General features: G+C 34.8%; 1 protein-coding gene across 2 annotated transcripts; it reads right to left on the minus strand.

Moving 5' to 3' along the window:
* On the minus strand, positions 1 to 25,016 carry LOC150097165 (techylectin-5A-like). 2 transcript variants are annotated; one of them, XM_090407205.1, is made up of 6 exons: positions 24,871 to 25,016; positions 22,613 to 22,773; positions 20,968 to 21,137; positions 15,517 to 15,622; positions 10,658 to 10,822; positions 1 to 715 (listed from the first exon to the last, which is right to left on the minus strand). In XM_090407205.1, exons 2-6 carry the CDS (start codon positions 22,761 to 22,763, stop codon positions 429 to 431), a joined length of 879 nt encoding a protein of 292 aa, XP_090263331.1. In that variant the 5' UTR covers positions 22,764 to 22,773; positions 24,871 to 25,016; the 3' UTR covers positions 1 to 428. The 2 variants fall into 2 exon arrangements, with proteins under 2 accessions (XP_090263331.1, XP_090263330.1); XM_090407204.1 differs by having other exon boundaries at positions 22,613 to 22,809; positions 24,871 to 25,005.
* Positions 25,017 to 25,387: the final 371 nt, after the last annotated feature.

The following is a 25,387-nucleotide window of genomic DNA, read 5'->3' on the forward strand; positions in this document are numbered from 1 at the left end:
TAACTGCTCACCATGAGAAAAACGTTGTTCTCTTGAATCTATACTGAGATTCGTTAATCCCGCTAAAGCATAAAATTACAGTAAGTTACATTCCTGGACATCAATAGAACGATAGTAAGTTCCTAGTTTATATAAGAAATAATTTAGTTAGCAAAGTTGGAACTTCAGTTAAACATACTGAGCTAAACACAAATTAACTTTCAGCAGATTATTAAAATTGAGAATGAAGAAAATAAATTCTCATTTATTGGAGGTAAATTGCTTTGATTTTCGGCCATAACCTGGACTTTATATCATTGCACAATTTCGAAATCCACTGAAGAAATCCCAACTGGTTGTAAAGATTAGTATGAATCCATTCAGCGTTATTTAGAATTAGAATTTGGTCATTATGGAAGATTTAGACCATTGGGGATCATCACTTGCTTTCAATAGGGAACGACAATATTATCTGAATGTCTGAAGAAAGATTTCGATCGGATCTTCATATCGGCGAAAGGAATGGAATAATAGAATCCCTTCCATTCATACCATTCAATTCCATCTGCAAACGATGTGTGGGACCCATTTAGATACAATCCATTCGGGTTACACTCGTGGCATTTATTGTACCACCATCCTCCTTTATAATCCACGGCACAGTTGGTACTATTTTTGTCGTTGTCTCTGTCTTTAGTGGAAAAGGCTATCTGATTATGCACCGAAAAGGAATCTCCTGAAAAAAAAGGAAAGATCAGATATATTCATAACAGAAATACATTTTTAGAATTGTTATGCTGCAGTTTCCTGATTTATTTATTTATTTTACAGTAAACATTACTTGAGAGTTTAGATGTTAGTTTAGTGACATACTTCAGACTTCGGTTTAAAGTTCGGGTCTATCCACGAACTTCTCGCAGATGAATGTATCATATTCGTATGAAAGCTTCCTGGCCAACTTCATCGGCCATTTGGAGAAGCTCCCTGCCTTCCGACATTATATATCACATTATTATATAAAAGGAAAATAAAATATACACAAAGATTTGATAAGTGTAGAATAATAACTATGAGAAATGCTGTTTGCTAAGCCTGTAATTTGTTTTCTATAGGTAACTTAGAACCTGCTGATTTTTTCATAAAACTTACACTTGGATTTTTAATGTCATCATATCCGCTGTATTTAAGTAAATAAGGGTTAAATATTCTTCTTCTTCTTCTTCTTCTTCTTCTTCTTCTTCTTCTTCTTCTTCTTCTTCTTCTTCTTATTATTATTATTATTATTATTATTATTATTATTATTATTATTATACGGGCACCTCCATGGAGTCCGAAGCCTCATCTTGGGAGACCCAATCTATCCACACAATCTATCATACCTCTCTTTGAACCCATTAACAGACAAAGCACTCACAACTGACTGTGGCAACCCATTCCACCCATTCACCATTCTTCAAGCAAAAAATTTACTCCTCACACCCCTACTAACTACACCTTTATTCAACTTCCAGGGATTTCCCCTAGTTCTGGTCCCTCTAGCCAAGTGCTAAAATATTTCCCCCGCATCTATCCTATAAAATCCTTTAAGCAACTTAAATCTTTCTATCATACCCCTCTTTTTTCTCCAATCAACTAACTTCTGCAATCTACATACCCATATATCATCATAGGGAACATTCCACAGGACACTCGCCATCTTGGTCACTCGCCTTTGAATCCTCTCCACCGCTTCCTTATCCCCAAGAAAAGGGATGAGGAAACGGTGGAAAAGACAAGACTTGTGCACAATAATCCAGATATGGGCGTATCAAGGCTTATAATATATATATATATATATATATATATATATATATATATATACACACACACAACATGGATTTACTAAGGGAAAGTCATGTTTTAGCAACTTGCTCACATTCTATAACAATGTTACCATTGAACTAGACAAGGGGAATGGATACACCATCATGCGTTTGGATTTTGCTAAGGCTTTTAACAGAATACACCATGGTAGACTATTGCATAAATTGGAGAAAATGGGTTTGGGTTATAAAATATTAGCATGGATAAGAGGATGGCTGACTGACAGATATCGAAAAGGGTATACGGGAGATGTGAGTCTGCAAGATTTAAGATAATAAATAGTGTACCAGAAGGATCAGTGTTTGGTACACTGTTATTCAATCAGTACATTAATGATATTGGGAGGATTTGACAAGCGATATACAGCTATTTGCAGATGATGCAAAGATAGGTAGGGTTATCAGGAATGCTGCTGATATGCAGTATTTGCAGAATGATTTCAATAGGCTGGAACTGTGGACATGGGAAAATGGGTTTTAGTTCAATGTCAGTAAATGTAAAGTCATTCACTTTGGCGTGATTCTATATCCAATGTCGTTTTATATTGGTAGGATTAGGCTAGAAGAAATTGATGAGGCTAGGGATCTTGGGGTATTAATAGATAGGAAGACTAAGTTCGGGAGCCATGTGGCAAAGATTACAAATACAACTCAAAAGATAATTGCTATGGTGGAACGAACGTTCACATATAAAGATAAGGATGTCATTTTGCCTCTTTTCAAGGCTTTGATAAGACCTCACTTGGACTATTGTGCGTAGCTTTGGTTTTCGTTGTGATTCTGATATATTGGAGAGAGTACTAAGGAGAGTGTTGAAAATGATATCAGGATTGTGGAACGCTGATTATAAAGACAGATTGAGAATTTGTAGATTGCAGACACTAGCAAACAGGAGAAAGAGAGGTGATATGATTGAGACTTACAAACTTCTGAAAAGGTCATACAGAATTTCAATTGATTGAATTTTTCAATTTATGGAAAGGATGAGCTGGCATCCTTGGAAGCTGAGAATGAATGCCGCTAAGAAAGGGGTGAGGGCTAGATATTTCTCTGAGAGGGTGGTGCGTGATTGGAATGGAGTCCCTTTAGATGTTGTGAGTGTAAGTAGTGTGAATGAATTCAAGAATAAGTATGAAAGCGTGTGTGTGTGTGGGGGGGGTAGGTGGCCTCCCTCGATGAGTCTCTGACTCCCTGGAGGTCTCTCTTAATAATAATAATAATAATATAATTTTTTTACAAATATTTACATATGTACAATGATCATCTATTCAGTATATTATTTTACAAGGTTCAGCACTTTGTGCTACGTATAATAAGATTTAAATAGTAATGCTGATAACAGTTTTTTTAAATAACAATCATAATAATGATTGTTATTTAAAATATAATTTACAATTATATTGTTCAGAGTTGCATAAGTTGTATAATATTACATGTTGTAGTTTACTATTTTTTTTTCCAAGTTTGAAAAGGTGTGATTATAGAACAGTGTTTACACATATGCAATCTAAATATTATATTTCCTAATTCTCACAAACATACAGTGTAAACTCATGATTTACATTTAAAAGAATTTTTTTTATTACATTGCATACATTTGTTACAGTTATTATATACATTACATACATTTGATTACATATGATACATTACTTACATTTGTTTACATGTGTTACTTACATTACGTACATTGGTTTACATATAATACATACATTACATACATTGGTTTTCATGTGATACGTACATTACATGCATTTGGTTACATATGATACATCTTGGATAAGAACTAATTTCTTTGCTTTCATCCTCGAAGCTTATATATAAGCTTAGTTGAGGATGACACCAGTTGGTTATTATGAATTGTTTTTTTTTTTTTTTTTTGCTGTGTTGGGAAGCTGCGAAATCTGTGATTGAGAAATTCGCACGCGCGCGCGCACTCACACATACACACACGCATGCACGCACAACTTGGAATGCATTGATGCATCGCTGAACTGGAAGCCTGAACGAATATATTGTGTTTCGTTAAATTTGTAGGGTATTTTGGGTGCGTGTTTCTTGTTCATAGTATGTCCTTAGAGCTCTTTTCAGGCTATTGTAGTTTGTAAGGTTTCTGTATTCAAAAGGTAATTTGTTTATCATGTCTGGGATGTAGAAGTTTCGCGTGGCCTTTCCGTAGTGATTATTGTATTTATATGTGATATAATTAGTAGTCTGAGGTCTTGTTACACAGTATGTATTTCTAACTGTCCTGTAGTTGGCATCGAAATAATGTTTTAGCAAAGCTGCATAGTGACATAAATGTTTTGCTGTCAGTATTTTTTCTTCTGACATTGCAATGTTTATAAGGTCGTGATTTTCTCTTTGTTCCCAAAAGATCAGTTTTGTCATTTTGTATTGTAGCGACATTAATCTATTTAATTTGTTGGGTGCACAGAAAGCATACGTTGTTATAGCGTATCTTAGTATATTTTGGCATATAGCTTTGTATATTAGTGTTTTTAGGCGTATGGGAACTATGGCTTTTAACCTGTAGAGTTTGCCACTCATTGTTCGGAGTTTGTTGTGTAGATGGTTTATGTGGCTGTTCCAGTTCATATCTGCATCGAAGTAAATTCCGAGGTATCGTATTGTTTCGACCTGAGTGGTTGTAGTAGTTTTGCTGTTCTGTGTGTTTTGTATGTTGGAAAGTGGATGTTGGATGGTTATATATTTGTTATCAACTGGTCGCGTCAATGGATTTCTGAATATCATTAATTTTGTCTTTTCTGAGTTTAGGTGTATGGAGTTTTTCGTGAGCCAGTCTATGATCAGATTTATGTCATGTTGCATATTTGTTTGGGCTATGCTTGCGTTATTATGAATGGATATTATTGCTGTATCGTCTGGGTATTGGAATATCTTACCTTTGAGTGGTAGCTGATTAGCGTGTAAATGTTGAATGGTGTTAGGGAGAGTACAGCTCCCTGTGGTACTCCACAGGTTACTGGTAGCTCTCTGCTTCGGTTTGACCCGATACGTGTGATATGCTTTCTATTGTGAAGGTAGTTTGTAAACCGCCTGTGAAGAGGCCCGTCTATTCCAACATGCCTCAGCTTTTCTAACACGGTTTGATGTGTAAGTGTATCGAATGCTTTAGTTAGATCTATAAAGACTACCATGGCAATTCTGTTTTTGTCTAAGGCGGTATGCTCAGTGTATGCTGTGAGTTTCTTCAGTATGATCCGCTCCATAATTTGATTGATAATTGGTAATGTTTCTATGGGTCTGTAATTGTTGGTTAAATTTCTTTTTCCATGTTTGTATATGGGTGTGATTATGGCTGTCTTTAGCATACTTGGTATCTGTCCTGTTTTAAATATTTTATTTATTAGTTTTAGTAGGATAGGACTTAAACTAGTTGCACGTTGCTTTATATCTTTAGGTCTGATACCATCTATTCCTGGGCCTTTGTTTGGTTTGATTTGATTTATTGCAGAGAGAAGTTCTGCTTCTTTTATGGTTGGGAACCATAATACCTGTTTTGATTGTGGTCCAAGAGGAGGATCTCGTTTTGTGATTGGGGGAATATTTCTGCGTAGTTCTTGGATGGAGTCTGCAAAGTATTGGTCATTTGCTAGTTGTTGGATAGGTTTTGCGTCTTTCACGAAGCTGTGTTTTATGGTTTCGGAGGCGGTGGTGTTGGGAACAAAATCTAGCATCTCATTGATCAGATGCCAGGTTTGTTTCGTGTTGTTTTGTGCAGAGGTTAGTTTGTCTCTGTAGTAGCTTCTTTTTGCATTTCTGATTTGTGTTGTAAGGCGATTCCTTGTTATCTTATATTCAATTTTTAAAGCTGTGTTATTTGGATATCGCTTTAATTCTTTCCATAAAGCGTCTTTTCTGTGTATTTCTAGAATTAAGTTTTGTGTTATCCAAGGATTTTGTGTTGTTTTTGAACGAATTCGGATTTTCTTTGTAGTTTTCTTATATATTTCCTCCAGTGTGAGTTTAATGTTGTTGTATAAGATATCTGCTGAATCTGATGTCAGGTGTTCCCAGTTTGTTTTTCTTATTTCATGGTTGACTATTTCTTCGTCTATTATTGTTTTCTGTCGCTTTTCTTCTGTGAGACATTGCAGGGATATTGTCTTGGTGTGCAGGTTTAGAGCGGTGAAGTAATGGTCTGCTACTTTGCACTTTATGACTGATGCAGTGTAACTATTTGGTGGTGCTCAGACGTTTATATGATCTAAAAAGGAGGCAGTGATAGTATTTCCGAATATTTCTTCTCTAGTACATGATGTTATTGTTGGTATTAGATTATACATTTGTAGTGTGTCTAGGTATTGTACAGTGTTGTTCTGGTTTTCGTTTGCAATATTTATGTTTATGTCGCCAATTATCATTAGGTGTTCGGTTGAGCATATTTCTTGGCTTGAAAGCCAGCAATTGAGTTCGTTCAAGAATTTTATCATGTTTTGGTTTGATGGCCTGTAAATAGCATTTAGTATTATGGGATGCTGTGTGTTAGTGGTATTAGTGATTTCGAGGCAAAGGGTTTCAGCATGCTCAAACTGATTGGCCGTTTCTTTTGCTATTAATTTTTGTTTGATAAATATTAATATTCCACCCTCTCTTTTTGTTTGGCGGCATGAGCTATGTTGTTGGAAGCCTGGAATTTCGAAAGCAGTCGCTTCGTCATTAGTTATGGATACTTCTGTAAGAACCAGTATATCAGTGTAATTCCTCAGATAAGCCTGTAACAATAACCAATGTTTTCGGATGCTTCTGATGTTAATATGCAAGATTGAGAGACCTCTCGCTTGTACTGTGTTTTGTTTCCATGCATCAAGCGATTCGAAAGTACAATTACTGATGTATTCTGGTGTAATTACATCTATCTGATGGTTCACATTCATTTTTGTTGTGTTGAGATCTTCTTATTGAACTAAGTTGGAGTCTTTTGTTTCACTCTGACAACCTGTCTATATCTTCCGAGCTTTTTATTTGTATAGACTTTGAAGTCTGTGACTTTCTCAGGAATATTTTGCCGTCTTTGATCCATAAAAATTGATAATTTGTTTGTTTTTTCTTTTCTTGCTTGGTTCAAAAGATTCTGATTGAAAGGTGTTAAATACTCAGATAGAAAGATTGGCGTATTGTCTTGCGATGCATTTAAATCCTTGACTAGTGGTTTTTTCAGTCTGCTGGCTTTCATGAGATTGTCTCTTGTAGCCTTGCTTGTCAGACGAACAATGACTGGTGTAGGTCGTGGCGAGCCTTGTTTTCTGTTCTTCCTGGGAAACCGATTTATGGTTTGAATATCATTATGCTCTAGGGGGAACGTCAATTGCATGGTCTAACTTTAAAACTACGTCTCTGAGATTTTCTGTGGATTCGGTTTCTGGAAGACCATTTATGACAAGGTCTTCTTTATGTTGTTGTTGGTTTAAAACTTCGTATTGTAGTTTCAGGGAATTAAATTCTTGACGGAGTTCCGATGTGTCTTTTATCAATTTGTGCTGCCTGTCAGTTAATGCGTTAATGTAGGTTTTAATGTCTTTTACCGTTTGTAAGACTTCTTCGACTTTTGAATTATTAAATTTAACAAACTCTTCATATTCGCTAATTTTTTTTGTTATTTCTTTATTCTGTTTATCAAATAGTTCTTGGACAAGATCTACCAAGCTGGCTTTTATATTTTCTAAACCTTTTTCTAGCAATAAAGTTACGGAATTCAAATTATAAGACTCACCGGTATTTTGTTGTCTGTTCAGTTCGTCGTCCGATTCTGCCTCCGGTGTAATCAGTTGTGCCATGGGTGGCGGCATTTCTTTGTTCTCTCTACAGTTTAGGCACTTCCATTCTTCTCGTTTGTCATTGGATTTACGTTGCCAAGTTGTTTCTGAAAGTCCGGAACATGTAAAGTGAAGATTCCTATGGCATTCCTATGGCAGATCCTCGAAGTGGAGACAGGGGATCCCCATCCCTCTGAGCTTCCTCACTCTTCACATGACAACGCCAGTGAGCCAACAATAAAACCTGAAGGCACCTCTCTTTCAAACTCCAGTGGCTTTCAGGAAATTAAACGGAAGAAGAGAAAGAAAAAATCCCCTGCAACAGATCCTGAAATAATACCTCAGACGTTGGAAACTACAGCTCCAATGGATACATCAGCACTAGCTGATGAAAGAACAGGGACATTGACACAGCCCAAAGAGAGGATTCCACCAGTAATCTTGAGAGCTAAAGAAAACTGGTCGTCACTTGCAGAGACGATGAAGAACAATAACATCAAGTTCTCATCAGCTAAAAACACCGATGATGGAGTCCGCGTACAGCCCGAATGAGCAACGGACTACCGCCAGCTCACCAGACTTACGGATGAACAGAAAGTCCCATATCACACATACCAACTGAAAAGTGAAAAAAACCTTAAGGTAGTCATCAGAGGTCTGGCAGAAACCATAACAACTGATGATATAGCTACTGACCTCAGATAACAAGGTCTTGAACCAATTAAGATCTCGCGCATGTACCGCGCAGACAAGCGCCCCATGCCTCTGGTCTTAGTGGAGATCAGTAAAGACCACAGAGCAATTTACGACCTTACTATAGTCTGCAACTTAGTCATCAAGACCGAACCACTCAGAAGAAAGGCATCCGCCGGTCAATGCCACCGCTGCCAAAAATTTGGGCATGCACAAAAGTTATGTAAAGCAGATTACAAGTGTGTAAAGTGTGGTGACAACCATCCCTCGCACACCTGCACAAAATCATCGTCTACACCTGCTAAATGTGCGAATTGTGGCGGCCCCCATCCAGCAAATTTTAAAGGCTGCTCAATTCACCCATCTAACATACGGAAGACAAGAGCGGCGTTGGCTCTTCCCACTCAGATTCAAGCCACGAAACCTTCGCCGGAAGTCACAGTGCGGAGTGTTCCCGCCGATAAAACATACGCTTCTGCGGTCTCTCCGCGGATTTTACCCGTAGCCTCGACAGCTAACAGTGAAAATTCTGCACTGATTCTTGCTGCCTCACTAGGGGAGATGCTAATAGCCTTTAGCAAGATGAACCCCAGCCAAGCCGACACTAAGAAATTCCTCAGGAATACTCAAGTCATCTTCTCCATGATCACCCAATGACATGCTCTCCTGCATCTTGATGCTGATATCCCAGATATTTCCACATTGCTTCGTAACACTACCGCTACTTTTTCACCTAAGCAGCTTTTCATTCCAAGCAACTCATTCAGGAGTTTTCTAAGCGCCCGAAAGCTGCACTACCTTTCGGTTCAGGCGCTTCCGCATTGCCCTAATCAGGGTGAGCCGAGTGCTCGCTAACCTCTAATATAAATCTTTTTCATACCGATGAAGGGATCAGAATCCACAAAATTGATATCCATCAAGCCACAGAAGTTATCAGTTATCATATCTGAAAATACTAAACCCTTCACATTCAATCCCTGTAACTAATCATTAGCCGTTAGCCATGTCTCACTACTGCCTATAACATTTGGCGTGCTTGCACTAATCAATGCCAAAAACTCCTCCCACTTGTTCCTGATACTTCTGGCATTAGTATTGCCATTAATTTAGTATTACTTTACTTTCTGAATTGACTATCCTATTCAAAATTTTTGCTTTAGATACAGATTCTTCATTTGGTCATTCTCACACTCACTCGTTTCATGGGTGCCTTCACACAAACTCACGTCAACATGCTCGGTGAACAAAGCGCTCTCAATACACCTAACACCAAAAAACTATTCAGATGTAGTCCATCCGCATTGTACAAATCCTTTCCGTCAAACAGAGACCACAGATCCACAAATTCTACATATTCTTTTTGCACAATCTACGTCGTCAATGCCCTCCTCCTGAGTTCGTCTCTATCATAGCGTGGTAGAGGGCTTACAATCTTCACTTTCTTGCTCTTCAGTTTTCCCTCTTCTAACACCTCCTGTGCATCCTCCCTCATAGAATACTTGTCGCCTCTCAAATCATTGGTACCAACCAAGACAATCATTCCCTCCGACTTACCTTTTTGCATGCGGATGACGTGGTTCCTATCCTATCCTTCTAGGACAGGTTGATTCCCCTCCTAATGAGGGGCTTCTGGCGTATTAATGCAGCCGGTTCGCCACTCCTCTGCTGCATCCCTTAAGGGCGATATTCATGACTGTAATCCGCGTGAGTTCATGGGGCCGGTTTGCCTGCTTGCGGGATGAAAAATCCCAGATAAACTGGAGAAAAAACCCTGCTGTCCACTCCCAAGACCTGCTAACTTGGCTATGGCTGAAGAAGATCCTTGAGCTCCTCACGTCGTCGATGGAAATCGAACCTAGGACACTCCTTCCCCAGGCATATGGTTGCGAAGCGCATAGCCACTAGGCTAATCGAGTGGACTTGATGGGGTGGTTAATATCGTGGATTTTTGCTGTCGGGAAACACGATTTTGTCATACTTTATTTTCTCCTTAACTTGTTTTTCTTGTTTGTTCGGTCGGTCTTTATTATTCTTTCGGATCACCTGCTTCTTTCTTTTTTTTTCAGCGCTGTTTAATTCATGTGTATGTGTGTAGGGGGGGTGCGTGCTTACTGTAATGCAGGGAAAAAGTTGATAAAGCAGTACGATGAATGAAATTTATAAAGATAAAAAACAAAAAAGTAAAGGAAGAAATAAAAGGAAAAAAATTAACACTCTGCGAGATACATTTCTTTTGTAATGAAAATGAAACATTCTTAGTAGTTAGTTAAAGGAAAACAGAAGCATGCTTCGCATAGAACACGTGGTCATTTGACTGTTTTAAGAATTAAGAACTTTTTTTTTTACCTGCAGTTCCTTTATAGCTGTAAACGTTCAGCCGGTAATTTTGGGTCTCGCTTTCTATCCAAAAATTATCGTACACAGCGTAGCGAGAATTTCCTTCCAAGTCCTTCATGTCGAATCGTAGAGAATACGCCTTCTGATTGGTCAGAGCGAAAATGTTATCGTTGCCTAAAAATAAAATATTTCAATTTTAAGTGACATGCTAATGCCATGATTGCATTTAAGTTTTGAGAGAGCATAAAATATTTAGACTGAATATTCTCAAGCAATTTCATCTGTACCGATTTATTTTTCTTAAGAAAAATTATTATTTTCCTTGATACAATATATTGTAATACATTTACTTAAAAATTTAATTAACTTTTAAATAAAATACTTTTAATTTTAATTAAATTTTTGTAGGTGGGTAATGAATTTATATAAAAATGACTTAAAATATTTTAAAAAATAAATAATAATAAATTTTAAATCGCTTAGCCTATTCACTGTACTAATGTACTGTAGGTTGGAAATTTTTCGTCGATCAGAGTCTCCTTAAAAATAAATAAAATGAAACATTTAATTTTTATTTTTATTTATGAGGCAATACAAATATTAAACCTCTACTACCGAAATTGGCCTTCTACAAACTAATTTCGTATTACTTTCATATTTTATCTTCGTTTCTCGCGAATATTTTTATTCTGATAATGAACAAACGTTACAATAGATTACAAAATAAGTCTATCACGAATTTGAATTTCGACAATCAAACAAGTAGTGGCACCGTTCAATGAACAGTTCAGTAACTGAGCCCAAAGCCGCTATGAGTACTGCATAGAATTGCACATAATTTTATGTTGTTGCTATTAAAATGATACAATTAAAACAATAAAACCATATAAAGGTTTTTCATCTGGAGATGAATCAGCCGACCCCATACAGAGGATGCAGAGCTTTCCCTCCCAGAAACTCGGGTTGTTTTTCCTTTCGCAAAATAGGAAAACAGACTGGAAGAACGAACACAATTAACAGGCATAATACACAGCCTTCATAGTCTGAGTTGCTTCGGATAATTCCAGATAATAACAACAATAAATAGTCTGATTGAAACAAAACTGGGAGGATACAAATCTCAAATATTTTAATAAAATCCATCCGGCCAGAGTATCGGAGAATTACATGTTTTGCGAATGCACCTAAAAAAGAATTGGATAAGAAAGAAATTTATTGACATAAATCTGCTATTTACTGTAAACGTTTGATATTAAGAGATAAATTATGTTTTCAAGTTGCAATGCCAAGATAAATACTTAGTAATGAATTCTGCAAATATCGTCTTGCAAATAATTAGAGCTTTCATCGATGAAATATTCCAAAACCTCAGATTCTTCAAACAGTGCTCATCTGCCTTAGTTTGTTCAAATTGCAAGCTTTTTATGTGAAAGTTGATATTACCATCAGAATACTAGATGATCTTAACCACTCTCCAAACACTCTTTATGTCATCCTCAGTAGTGTCATCTAAGCATACTATGGATGTTGTTTGGCTTCTGGTTAATATAGCAAATAATCAGCTGTTGATTATTTCTTTCTTGGAGTAATACATGTGTCATCTAGCATTACAGGAAAGTCAAGTAAGGTGATCATTTTGACGTCTTTGCGTCATTTCCTTGGTGGGATTACTAAGTCTTCCGATCCGAATCTTTACACTGTATGCGTCATTGAAGTAATGCTTACTGGTATGAAAATATTATACGAAATATTCATATTCATTTTCTGCCTATACTAAAACTCAGAATAAATGCGAACAAATTATCAACATATCCAAAACCGATTTCGATCCAAAAACAGGAAACTTGCATAATGCCTAAACAATATTCATACTTCCTGGTCTCTTACCGAAGCAACTGAGTGTAACGATTCTCCAGTCTTGTTACTAGATCTTCGTATTCGAATATTTCTATTGCATATTTTCCCATAGAAAATGCTAGTCAAGTAGTTTTGCAATAATGACGTCACTGTCTCCTGCCTTAGTTAGAGGGACTTTACTGGTTCTTTAATTTTTCTCTAAAAAAGATCGGAAAAATCTTGTTCCAAATGGATAACAAAATGTTCCTTGTAATAAAGGTATTTAATCTGATTGTTCGGATGATTTGTGCTGTTGAGTTGATTCTGGATTACAAACCTTCACTCTTCTTTTGGGTATTCTTTTATAGTTTCCTGTTCCATTAGTATTGGAGACCAAAAGTGGAAAGCTCGGAACAGGAGTGCTCCTGCATTTTATAAATTAGACCATATCCCATTTATTCTATTGGTTCGCAGCATTTCGTGGATTAGATTAATTTCCAGTCAGTATTCTTTAAGGAAGTCAAAGAGATCAAAAACTGGAAACCAGTCAATTAATGAATGATCAAGAGTATGGATTCCACTAATACAGATCAACAGGAAGCCCTCTTGATCATACCATTCATCTTTTCAAATGCAATAGAAAGACTTCGATGAATCTCAAGTCCGTGCTTCTGATATCTACAAGGTCTGATCCGGTTTAGGACAAATTCTAATTAAGTAAACTCCCATTGACCTAACTTCTGTAACTGGGTTTCTAGGTTTCTCTCTTGTCACACATTAAGTGCGGCTGTGCTTGTTGGATCTACAGACTCAAACTAGTTATTAAGGTTTCGAGCACCAGACGATTTTTTGTTTCACATATAAAAATTTCAATGCAATTTTCCTTCTTTATATCAACTATCTTCTGGAGTCGAAAGCCAGTCGAATCCGCGGTTTTGTTGGTGATATAAACATTACTTTCTCATTTGACAAACCGTTCACTATAAAAATCACCAGAATTTTTAAAATATCATTTATCCAGAATTCTTATTTCACTGCTACTATAACTCAATCCAGTCTCATTTCCCACAAAAAAGGAACCCTTTACTTCCATTTTTTGCGTCTGACAACACTAGACTACTGCATCAGAGAAACGTTTTTTTTCTTTAGATAACTGTGGCATTCGGCGAAAAAAAAATCTTTTAATGCAGTTTATCTTATAAAGAGTAGGCGAGACCGTTTGAGTCGTATCTCACTTTTGAAGCCTGAGGGGTAGTCAGATTCCAGCTTCAGTCATTATTGACGTTAATATATTACAAGTATCGAATCCCAATATCCAGTTAACATGTTCATTGCCAATCACGCGATATCGCGCGATGCGAGTTCTCACCAAACGACCGATCACGCGTTATCGCGTGGACTTCGCTAACTAAATAAAAAAATAAAAGAAATTTGGCCACCACACGAAATTCCAATTTTCAGCTTGGCAATGAAAGTGTTAATTGCGTTTAAGTTACTTTACCTCACAATTATTAAACTCTATATAGATCACAAATGCTCCCAACTGTTGACATCCATTACATTTGAAATGGATTCCCTAAGAGCTTCCCTAAGAATTGGATGTAATGACATCCATTACATTTGAAATGGATTCCCTAAGAATGGGTGGATTAACGATCCAACTCTCATAGTTCTTCTCCCACAATTCTTTCGCGCCTTCGACTGTTGCTTCCCATTGCATTTTCTACAAGTATTTGCATGCTCACTGTTCATCCGAATTGCTATTGGAATAGCCATCCCTCTCGTATATTTATCATCATCATCAAATTCCTGCCATGTACCCTCAAGGGGTGTACAGAATATGATAGTACCACATGAGAAATTACATTATTACTAACTTCCTATTTACAATTTTCCTCAAAATAGGTCTGTTACCTATCATCTGTCATCTCATTTCTATTATCTACGGCACTTTTTACCCTATCAATCCACCTATATATTGGTCTTCCTCTGGGGCTTTTTCATGCCAACCTGGCAGAAAGCCCTTGTTTTGCTAATCTTTTCTCATCCATTCTGTTTAATCTGTATTTATCAAAATGTACAATATTGAGATTCCGATATCCGATGTAATGAGAGCATTGTACTTCTTCAAATTTCCGTCCATCCATAGTACCGATATCAGTGGACTGAACAACCTTTCATGAGCAAAAAAATATAAATAAATAAAATATCGTTTCCGGATTAGCTCTCCTTATTTCAAACTAACATTAGCCTCTTACTGAAATCTATACCGTATTTAGGTGCAGGTGATACAGACGTTAAAATATTTATTTTGTTTTAAATAGTATACAAATAAATGAAATATTACAGAAATTTTGAATGACAGCTCATCTGCCTAAACTATAATCCAACAGCATTTTGGGTCGTATTTGTATAAACTGTATGCGAAAAACAATTAAGATTCAAAAAGACTTCCAGTGAACTTAAACTATAGCAGTGCCATTTTATATAATAGCAATGAATAAATTGTTTTAATAGTTATTTGGAACATTAACATCTTATTAAAATATGTATTATTGTATTCTGTAATTCTTTTAAATTAATTATAAATATGTTTTTAAAAAAATTTCGAATAAAATTGGATTACTAACAAAATATGTTTTACGGTACCATAGAGTAAAATTATATAAGATTAATATAAAACTTTTTATCCAGAAATTACGTCAATGGCCATCATTTTATTCCTCTACAGCTTTCATGTTTCAATGAACTGATTTGGTGATTTAGTTAATAATTATATTCCTTGAAATAATAATAATAATGAAGAATAAAATAAAATTTCTTTGTGTGCATGTATTTAAATTTTATGAAATGTTGTTAATTGTGTTTGAATGACGAATTTCGTTTGGACACAATTATCATATTTGTAAAATGAAAAAAAAGGCTTAGAAATTATTTGAGTTATGAATGTCCAAAAGATTAAATACCAACCTCGTTAAACCTTGATCTCTCATCACAAAAAGAAAATAACTAAAAAGGAAAGTTTGTTATACCTAGCCAAAAATCTTCTGTAACTGAACCAAATCCTTCTTTATAGCTCTTCCAATCTCTATAGAAACTGTCTTTAGGCCTACCGTAGTTACCTCGTCTTTGAATCACCTGAAAACAAATACTCATAAAAAATCACATAACTTATGCGTACCTTTAATTGGTACCAATTAAAATAATAATTCATTCTAATGAATGGAATAATCGGAAGAGATTGATTAGAAAAAGCTCCAAAGTCTTAATAATTTACTAAGCAAACTATGGACGAGGGTTGCGGAGGAAAACAGTAGTAGTAACAATAATTTTATCTTCAGTATTCCTTCTGGAATTCAGCGCCATCTGGATGATCCACGCGTGTATTAACCATTAAACTCCTTCTACAGGGTAATGCTTTTGATTATTTGCAAAGAAATATCTCTGACGGAGATAAAAGAACCCTTTTATGAAAATGAAAGGTTCAAAGTCAATAAGACTCATGTCTGATAGAGAGAATGCTCCATTAACTAATCTTCATCAATACGGACGTCACTCGACTGGTATTGAAGTATGTCTAAGAGATAGACTGTGCGAAGAAAACTTTGTTCTAAAGGAAAGTGCAATGGTAATCTGGCAATGTGGGTTCGAATCCCGCCGTGGGCATGGATGTTTGTGATTGTCTGTGAAAATAATAGTAGTGATGGTGGACAGTAGATGGCGTTGGTGTAGACGAGGCGGTTTGTGAATGAGGTTGAGTGGGGGAGACTGAGAGTTGTAAAGTAGGTGCCCTCCCTCGATGAGTCTTAGGACTCCCTGGAGGTGTCAAATAATAATAATAATAATAATAATAATAATAATAATAATAATCTGTGCTCATCTCTTGCGCAAGTAACCTGTAGAATAGCATACAAGAAGATGTTGACAGTATTCTCAATCATCTCTTAGCATACTTCAGGTTGCCTAGTGCAGTGCTTCCCAAACTTCTGGATGTCAGGGCCCCCTTTACAAAAATTAAAATATTTCACGGCCCCCCCCTCGAAAAAAAATCGTAATAGAGAGATATATTATTATAATATTTATTGTATTTATATTCGATACAAAACATACACAGTGAATATTGCAAAAATCAAATGCAAATATTACATTTTTTGCCTCTTACCATTTGGTTCTGAAGACGACGCAGGTTGTTCTGGTAAAATATGAAATACTGTCCTTTTTTTTTTTTAAATCTGTTTCTGCTTCTTCTGATTGTTTCCGGGATTTTTTTTATATTTTTTTATCAGCCACTTATCCATCTCAGGATTAAATTTTTTAACGTAGAATAGATCAAATAGTAACTCGCTTGCAGTGGTAAACAACACCCCTCCCTAACAGCCACTATACTGCAGAGGCAATAAAAACAAGTACTTTTATTATGCCAGTGAATAAGGTATGAGGAGTCTGTGTAATATATTTCTCAACAAATAGTGCAATTAGAGACCACTGGGATAAAAACACACTAATTAATGAATCACATGTCCCCTCATACAGAAACTATGCTGTATAGACTGAAACAAAACCATATGTTGCATGGGCAAACACAGTATCTAACTAGAAAATATTGTTATTAATTAGATGTGTGTAAGTTCGATAATATATATTATATATATATATATATTATATATATATTATATATAATATATATATATATATAATATATAATATATATATATTACTTAGTTTAAACACTTTTACGAATTTTAACACTTTCGGTTGAATTTTATTGCTGCCTTGGGAAATCGAACTTACACACATCTAATTAATAACAATATTTTCTAGTTAGATACTGTGTTTGCCCATGCAACATATGGTTTTGTTTCTGTGTAATATATTTCTCAACAAATAGTGCAATTAGAGACCACTGGGATAAAAACACACTAATTAATGAATCACATGTCCCCTCATACAGAAACTATGCTGTATAGACTGAAACAAAACCATATGTTGCATGGGCAAACACAGTATCTAACTAGAAAATATTGTTATTAATTAGATGTGTGTAAGTTCGATAATATATATTATATATATATATATATTATATATATATTATATATAATATATATATATATATAATATATAATATATATATATTACTTAGTTTAAACACTTTTACGAATTTTAACACTTTCGGTTGAATTTTATTGCTGCCTTGGGAAATCGAACTTACACACATCTAATTAATAACAATATTTTCTAGTTAGATACTGTGTTTGCCCATGCAACATATGGTTTTGTTTCAGTCTATACAGCATAGTTTCTGTATGAGGGGACATGTGATTCATTAATTAGTGTGTTTTTATCCCAGTGGTCTCTAATTGCACTATTTGTTGAGAAATATATTACACAGACTCCTCATACCTTATTCACTGGCATAATAAAAGTACTTGTTTTTATTGCCTCTGCAGTATAGTGGCTGTTAGGGAGGGGTGTTGTTTACCACTGCAAGCGAGTTACTATCTCCCCACATGAACTTGTTTAAGCTTTTTTTTCATGTGAGAAGTATATGCGAAACTTTTATTGGTAACAGAAAACTAGCTCGGATTACAGCGATAATATAAAACCAGTTTTGACATGTATATAGAATCAATATCAAAAGTCCCTGATTACGAACGCATGATGAAAGGGACAGGAAGATTTGGAGCTTCCCTGGAGAGCATTCGAAGTAAATACAATTAAGCACCGCTTTGAAATTAAACATATGAATAAGCAATATTTACTAATATTCATTAAGCGCCGAAATACGCAGGAAGCAAAGTTTGTGAACCAACACCAATGTGTGAATTTTTCCATTAAAATATAAAAAATAACAAAAAAGAAATAATAAATAATAAAAGTTAAATACGTTTCTTTTAAAATAAAAAAAATCTACTTGTCTTAAAACATTTTAAATTGTTTTCATTATTTCACGGCTCCTCTCAACAAAACCTACGGCCCCCAAGGGGGCCGCGGCCCACTTTTTGGGAAGCGCTGGCCTAGTGTATATAGAATTTGTTTCAATTGCATTTCCAAACGCAAATCACCGTTCAACATTTTAGTTCCAGTTTTCGCTGTAGCTTCACTTGTATATTCCATCAGTTTCGATCTATAAACATTATTTACATTAATTAAGTTCATTGCCATTTTGTACCTTCTTCGAAATCAGTAGTTTTTAATTTTTTAAAAAAAATCCTAATACCAACCTCCACCTTCACATATAAATTACGATTTCTTGACCAACTGCAACGCCACATATACAGTAATACATCAACTGTACATTATACTCTATATACACCTATATACAACGAAGTATAAAAAATTATTGTAGTACAGTTTGTTGCACTTATGTGACAATAATCATAATTTTAAAAAATGTTATAGATTTTGTTTTCGTTGTAAAGAATTAACTGCTTATAATATAAGTACGGGAAAATAAATTGGAAAAACTATTCTGTTCAAACATATGATACCACTGGTAAGATTTAAAATGAAAAAAAATAATAATAAAATAAAATGTGCATATTTTAATTTTTTTAATGAAAACGTAAAAAATTAAATGGTAAAATTGACAAAATAGATAAAAGAAGGAGAATTGGGCTTTTCTTTTTCTTGAAAAAAAAATCTCACAATCTCATTTCGCCTTTCCCTTGATAATGCACAAATTACCAGAATTACCAGATGGGCTTAAATCCCTCATCCTTAACTGACATTTACTTCAGGCCTTTCTAGATAGAAGCAAATCACATGAATAGCTTCCTCGTCCTCTAAAAAAATTGGAATCCTTCTTCTCCTAAGACGCTTTTTTTTATCCATCCGACCAGTAACATTGTACATAATAAGCCATAACCTTAGAATGTCGTTTTTTATGTTTCGGTAGCGTACCTATCACTATCTCTCTCTCTCTCTCTCTCTCTCTCTCTCTCTCTCTCTCTCTCTCTCTCTCACACACACACACACACACACACAGTCACACACACTCACACTGCCTCTCCTCAACTGCTATCTCAGAGATGAACTTGTCTATCCTATAAATACTTCCACTGGCACTGTTATTCCGCTGAATTAGCATCCACCATTCCTCCTCTTTTCACTAAGTTTATGAAAACCTGGACATCAGCTGTTCAACAACCTTTGATAGTCCGTCTGAGCCTGATTCTCTTCGTTCTCTATTATGCTATTAGCTTCTGTTTCCTGGAATAGCATTATACAGGAAGTAATCTGTACTCTTTTTTTTTTCTAGATACACTTGTCACACGTCTTCCTTAAGACATACTGGCTAATATATACACATAAATTACTACCACCACCCAACACAAAAACTAGGTGTCATTAATACTCTAAAAAAACAGGGCTTTGAAGATTTGTTCCACCGAACAAGCGCTTAAAACGAATTTAAATTTATCAGCAATACTATCCTTAAAAAAATGGTTACAGCCAAAATACTATCAACAACATTCTCTACAAGACCTCACTAAAAACAAAGATAAACTGGACTACAATAAAACTATAACCATTTCTTACATTAAAGGGACATCAGATAAAATAAACAGAATACAACAGAAATACAACCTTAAAGCCACCTTTAAACCTCCTGCAAAATTAAAGAGCTTACTCAACTCATCTAAAGATCCACTCCCTCCGCTGGCCCACCCTGGAGTATGCCGTATTTATTGCACCTGTAATCTACCCTATATAGGGGAAACAGGACGCACAATTCCTATCAGACAAAAGTAACATAAACGACACATTAAATATAATAACTATGGTGAAGCTATAAACTCAAAGGGAAAAGAAATCAAATATCCTTAAAGTGTTAGATGACATCGAGCAGGCCACAAGGCCTAAATACCACGGAAGAAAGAAGACCACAACGAACTTTTATGCAGTATTTATCCAGCAAGGGTTGATTTGTGCAGAGGTTCTTAATACAGAAGAATATCTCGACCTCCATTTAAACATTTTGTTTATTTTTCTGATGTATGTACCAAATATGTACTAACCATTGTTACAGGACTTTATAATTCAAAAGCTATTAAGGCTTATAACCTCATCACTAATGGTGGTGATGATATCCACTACGTCTGACGATGTACAGAGTCTGACTAGCACATCTAATCATATCGCCATCACTAATCCATTTGGCATTAAATCAAAAAGACTGCTATGTTTTGTAGCCACTTCACATCCTATCATTTTTTTTAGTAAAAGTGTATACACGTCCTTCCCTCCTCTCTTCTCAGTAATTGATAAGTTTCAATGATAGTTTGAATGTACATTTAGACATTGATGAAAAGAGAGAGAATCAGATAACAAATGTAACTGATGGAGGTCGTAGCTAAGTATATATGCATCTATCACATGTTTCAAGAGGCTTATCTTTGAAATATCTAGTCACAGGTACAAAAAGTCAATAATGTTGAAACGGGGAGAAAAAGCGGATTTAGAATTATTCAAACTGAGCTTACCGTCCATCCTCCACCATCGGTGTTCATATCACAGAAAACATTTATTCCTCCGTAGGTTAAAACTCTGCTTCTAGGCCAGATTCGATACATTCCACTTTTGTTGTGACTATTATGCAAAACCTCCTCGCAATCTGCTGGTTTTGGTATAGTTTTAGCAGTGCAGCTTCTCCCTGTAATAACGAAAATTAGAAATTTGAAAATTTCTTTGTAGTATTATCAAACGTTTAATAAAAAAATAAATAAATAAACAAGCACGATGGTCCTGGTGGTTTTTTATATCTTACTTCCATCAGTGAATGTTTATTAAAACTATAATATATTAACACCTTAGATGGGCTGAGTTTTAATTTATTTTTTATTTATTATTTTACATAATTGGGAACCATACTCTTCAGATCAAACATGGAAAAATATGATTTAAGAACAGATCTGTTTTGTGTGGGAAATATTCGGTATTGAGACCACATTATGGTGTAAATAAAGAGTTTAATAAAAATAAAAAAAAATAAGCGATTAAAACCCAACAAGTTTCGTAAGTCTTACGACTTACGAAATAAAAAAAAATGTAAATTTTTCCTTTGAATAAATTATATTTGTAATCAATAATGGTTTCAGTGGTGATTAAGATTTGCTTCAAACATTTCATATTAAATATTATTTTATTCGCGAAATTCAATGATTTTTTTTTTTAAATTTCTAGAACGTAAAGTGAACACCAAATGAAGTGAAAACAAATCGGATGTTTGTAATAGCGAACTGACCCTTTAAATGAAAATATGGCACCAGTTGTATGCCTTAATCAGTGGCGAATTCTCGATGCTTGCTATGCTTGCTGCGCAAGCTCATTAATTCAGAAAGAAGTAATATTTATTTGTTAATAAATGCATGCATTTATAAGCATTCCATTTAGGCTTTTATTTTTGTAGACAGAAGATGTTTTAAGTTTGCGCGGCAATAATTGAGCTTTGCGTTGTGTATCGAAAGCCGATGCTTGCTCGTCTAGTCAAAATTACCTTGGCTTGCTCGGTTGTAGGAGCTTCCAGGTACTCGCTACAGCACTGTGATTTCATGCGCGCGCATAGCCATTTCCGCTCCCTTCACGTCGTCTTAAACACAGGCCATACGCAGTCAACGTAGCTCTAGCCGGTGAGCTTCAGCCAGCCTTTACAGGTGTGCGTGTTGCTTGTGAAAATTAAGTTACAACCAACTTTTTATGACGATGTTATTGACCAGTTCATAAAGAAGAACCGTAGGGTAGAATTTGTATTCAAGTAGCTAAATTGAACCATTTGTAAAATAAATGTTGTATTTGTATGATTAAATATACATAAATTTCTAAATACAGTACATAGTTTTAAATGGTCAGTAATTCATTATTCTGCTAATCAGACTTCAATCACACCTCTCATTCCCTGAATGATAACAAGAGTAAGCGTGAATTTCAAGACCGGCATTCGCCCCTGGCCGTAATACTCTATCCCCTGGTGCATTTGAAATTATTAATACACTCAGTATCGGCATGTCGTTGATGGTTAAGCTGTTCACCGATCATCTAAAAGTTAATTAAGATTTAAAAGAGCTCCGTCTACTTAGAGATTATTTATGTTATTTATGTTTTTTTTTTTTTATAATTTAAACAACCTACCTTTCGATAGTTCTCGTATTTGTCCAAGCATATCCACTGTTGATTGAAGCAAAACTTCGATTTTGGCTTGCTGGCAGGATGAGTTGAAATCATCATAGCCCGCTAATATGGATCTGACACAAACCGAATAGAGGAACAACGCTTCCAGCATTATTGGAGTACTAAAGAATGGAGATTTACGTATGGTCATAGTAAAACTGAAGGAAAAATAAAAGATTATTTATAATTAAATTATTATTTACATTGTTCGCAACTTTTGAAAATTTGTTCAAAAATAACTGTATGCGTCATAGCTTTTATTACTAAAGACTTGATTGCATCATAAAAATTAACTGCGCTAATTACGAGCATAAATAGAATGGTTTGGAATGCTATTATATTTATTTCCACATAACTAATTTTAAATTCTCACCTTCTGTTGACTATGTAGTTAGAGAGAGAGAGAGAGAATAATTTATCATTGAGCTAAAGATCCGGTTATTATTAAAGAAGAATTAATAAATATCCTTTGTTATATTACAGGAACTAAACAGAAACTACAGCTTCTACTGGACCATCATTTAAAAGACCAGACTCTTTGAGATTCCATATATTTGACTTTTGGTGAAGAATTCACTGACCTCCACAGCTACAACTGTTTTGAACAGTTTGATTCTCATCAGTACGTTTCACTTTCAAATGCGCTACATTTCGAAGTGGATTTGAATTCAAAGAGAATGCATATATTCTCTTTGAGCACTTTAGTAGTAGCTGAGAAGGAAAAAATACTGTAACAGGAGTAGAGAAAGCGGTCTGGATTCTGGATAACTCCTTGATCCTAACCTGACAGTTCAAAGAGGAAAAATTGAAATTCTCTATGTAAGAGAAGTTAACATTTCTTTTCTTTCTTCATTCTTTTCTGTTCATTCTTGTGAAAGTTCAAAACCAGTAACCTAACAAGAAATATGTGTTTTTTTATCGTTTTATCATATAAATTTTCCATCCATCTTTTCATCTTTTAATTATTCTACGTTTCTCGTCAATCAGTACTATTCCTTGTAGGAAATGTCATCTCAATTATTTTTCCATACTTTGATCTATAAATATTTCTATAAATTTTCTGGGGTATGACGTTGCCTAGTAGAGCTGACCCTTTCGAAACGTGATTAGTCTCTTTACATATCGAAAAATACTGCCAAAACTGTAGAAGTTTTGTTTTCTTCTGTTGAATTTCTCTTTCATCTGTTACCACCGTCCTATCAATTTTTTCTTATTGATCCGTCAATCTGTTGTAAATCTTTCTCTTTATTTATATAGTCTTCCATAATCTTTTTATTTCGTAAAAAAATACTTTTAACTTATTGAAGTTAAAAATTATTTCAAAGTATTTTTGTTCGCATGTCCATTTCCTATTTTTTTTCACTTCCCCTTTTAGTATTTTTAGCTATTTTTCAATTGTATTGTTTCTTATTTGTTTTCTCCTATAATATCCCTTATAGTATATTTTTACCAGCTAGTATATTTGCCGTTTTATTATACTACTTCTAATTAAAGATTTCAAAGGTCCAACAGCTCTTTAGAATTGTTGATATTTATCAGAGGCAAGGTAGTTAGAAGGACATTGCGACCTTTGCCTTTAGGGTGGAAAGACGTGGAAAATCACTTCTAAGATGCGAGAAAACTTCATAAGGGCTTCGACCAAAGTTGAAATACGATCTTAGTTCACTTACGAAATATGTATTTGAAACATGCGTTAGTACATTATTCATGGGTTTTCTGACTGTTCTTTGAAGAAAAAAAATAAACATTTAGAGAAAAGTCAACAACCTTGATTGTTAATCAAAAGTATATTTAAAAAAAATCGTGATCTCTAAGGAGGATCTGTACGTTTTAACTACTATACTGCGGTACACAAAACTAATATGAAATTGTAGTCTGGTACTATTCTTCGCGTTGGAAAGATTTCAAGTTTCAAAAGTCTATAAACTCACAATGGGGATTTATTATCTTTTTTTTATAATTTTCAATGGTTGTAACTACTTTTTTACACTTTTCTTCAACTCTTTGCAATGAGTAACCAATAACCAAACCTTCAACTTACATTGCTTATTCCAAATTCCCTTTAATCTAATTAATTTAATTATAACTTAAATATATTTAAAATTTGTAATAGATATTACAACATTCAAAAATGTATTTTCATAAGCATATATATCTAAAATAAAATTATAAAACTAAAATTTAGAGGTCTGAAAGCATGATATCAGAAACCTACCTACCTGGAGCTATATGAAGGGCTTACTATGTTTTTACCAAAGTTTGGTCTACGTTTATTGTTACTCTAAATGGACAAATTTTGGCTTCTGCATTAACTCTATATAGCTTGGATATTTGTTTCGAGGAGACAACGTTATCATCCACAAAACAGGAACTATGTTATCTCCCGAGCAGTCTGTCTCCAACAAACCGTATATTTAAGGGTTGACTATTAATAACCTAGGAACTTAAACTCTATCAGCATCTCACAATATCGTGTAGTTTCTTCTCGGACATCCGTTGATTTGATGCCAGACTATTTGTTTTCAACAAATTACTTGTCAGTTATTTGTTGTAAATACAGGCTGAATTCCAAGAAAAAAAATGAAAGATAAAAGGGAGATGTAGTTAGTGTTATACATATTATACAACATCCACTGCTTCCGAGAAAAGTCTGAAATGTAACATCACTGCTTCCGAAAGAATAATCCACTTTGAAAGGGCTTATGTGATTTTACTCTGTCCCAAAATTCACGAAAT

The sequence above is a fragment of the Typopeltis vanoorti genome, chromosome 17, assembly GCF_054136105.1.
Source record: "Typopeltis vanoorti isolate ZY-2024b chromosome 17, IOZ_Tvanoo_1.0, whole genome shotgun sequence".
Lineage (NCBI taxonomy): Eukaryota > Metazoa > Arthropoda > Arachnida > Uropygi > Thelyphonidae > Typopeltis > Typopeltis vanoorti.

What these genes read in the sequence shown, in the direction of transcription:
- LOC150097165 (XM_090407204.1), bottom strand. Translation starts at nt 22,802, where the DNA reads ATGACCATACGTAAATCTCCATTCTTTAGTACTCCAATAATGCTGGAA. An exon ending in AATACGAGAACTATCGAAAG is followed by an intron (nt 21,138 to 22,612) that starts GTAGGTTGTTTA and finishes TCGTTATTACAG; the next exon opens with GGAGAAGCTGCACTGCTAAA. An exon ending in TACAGAAGATTTTTGGCTAG is followed by an intron (nt 10,823 to 15,516) that starts GTATAACAAACT and finishes TTTTATTTTTAG; the next exon opens with GCAACGATAACATTTTCGCT.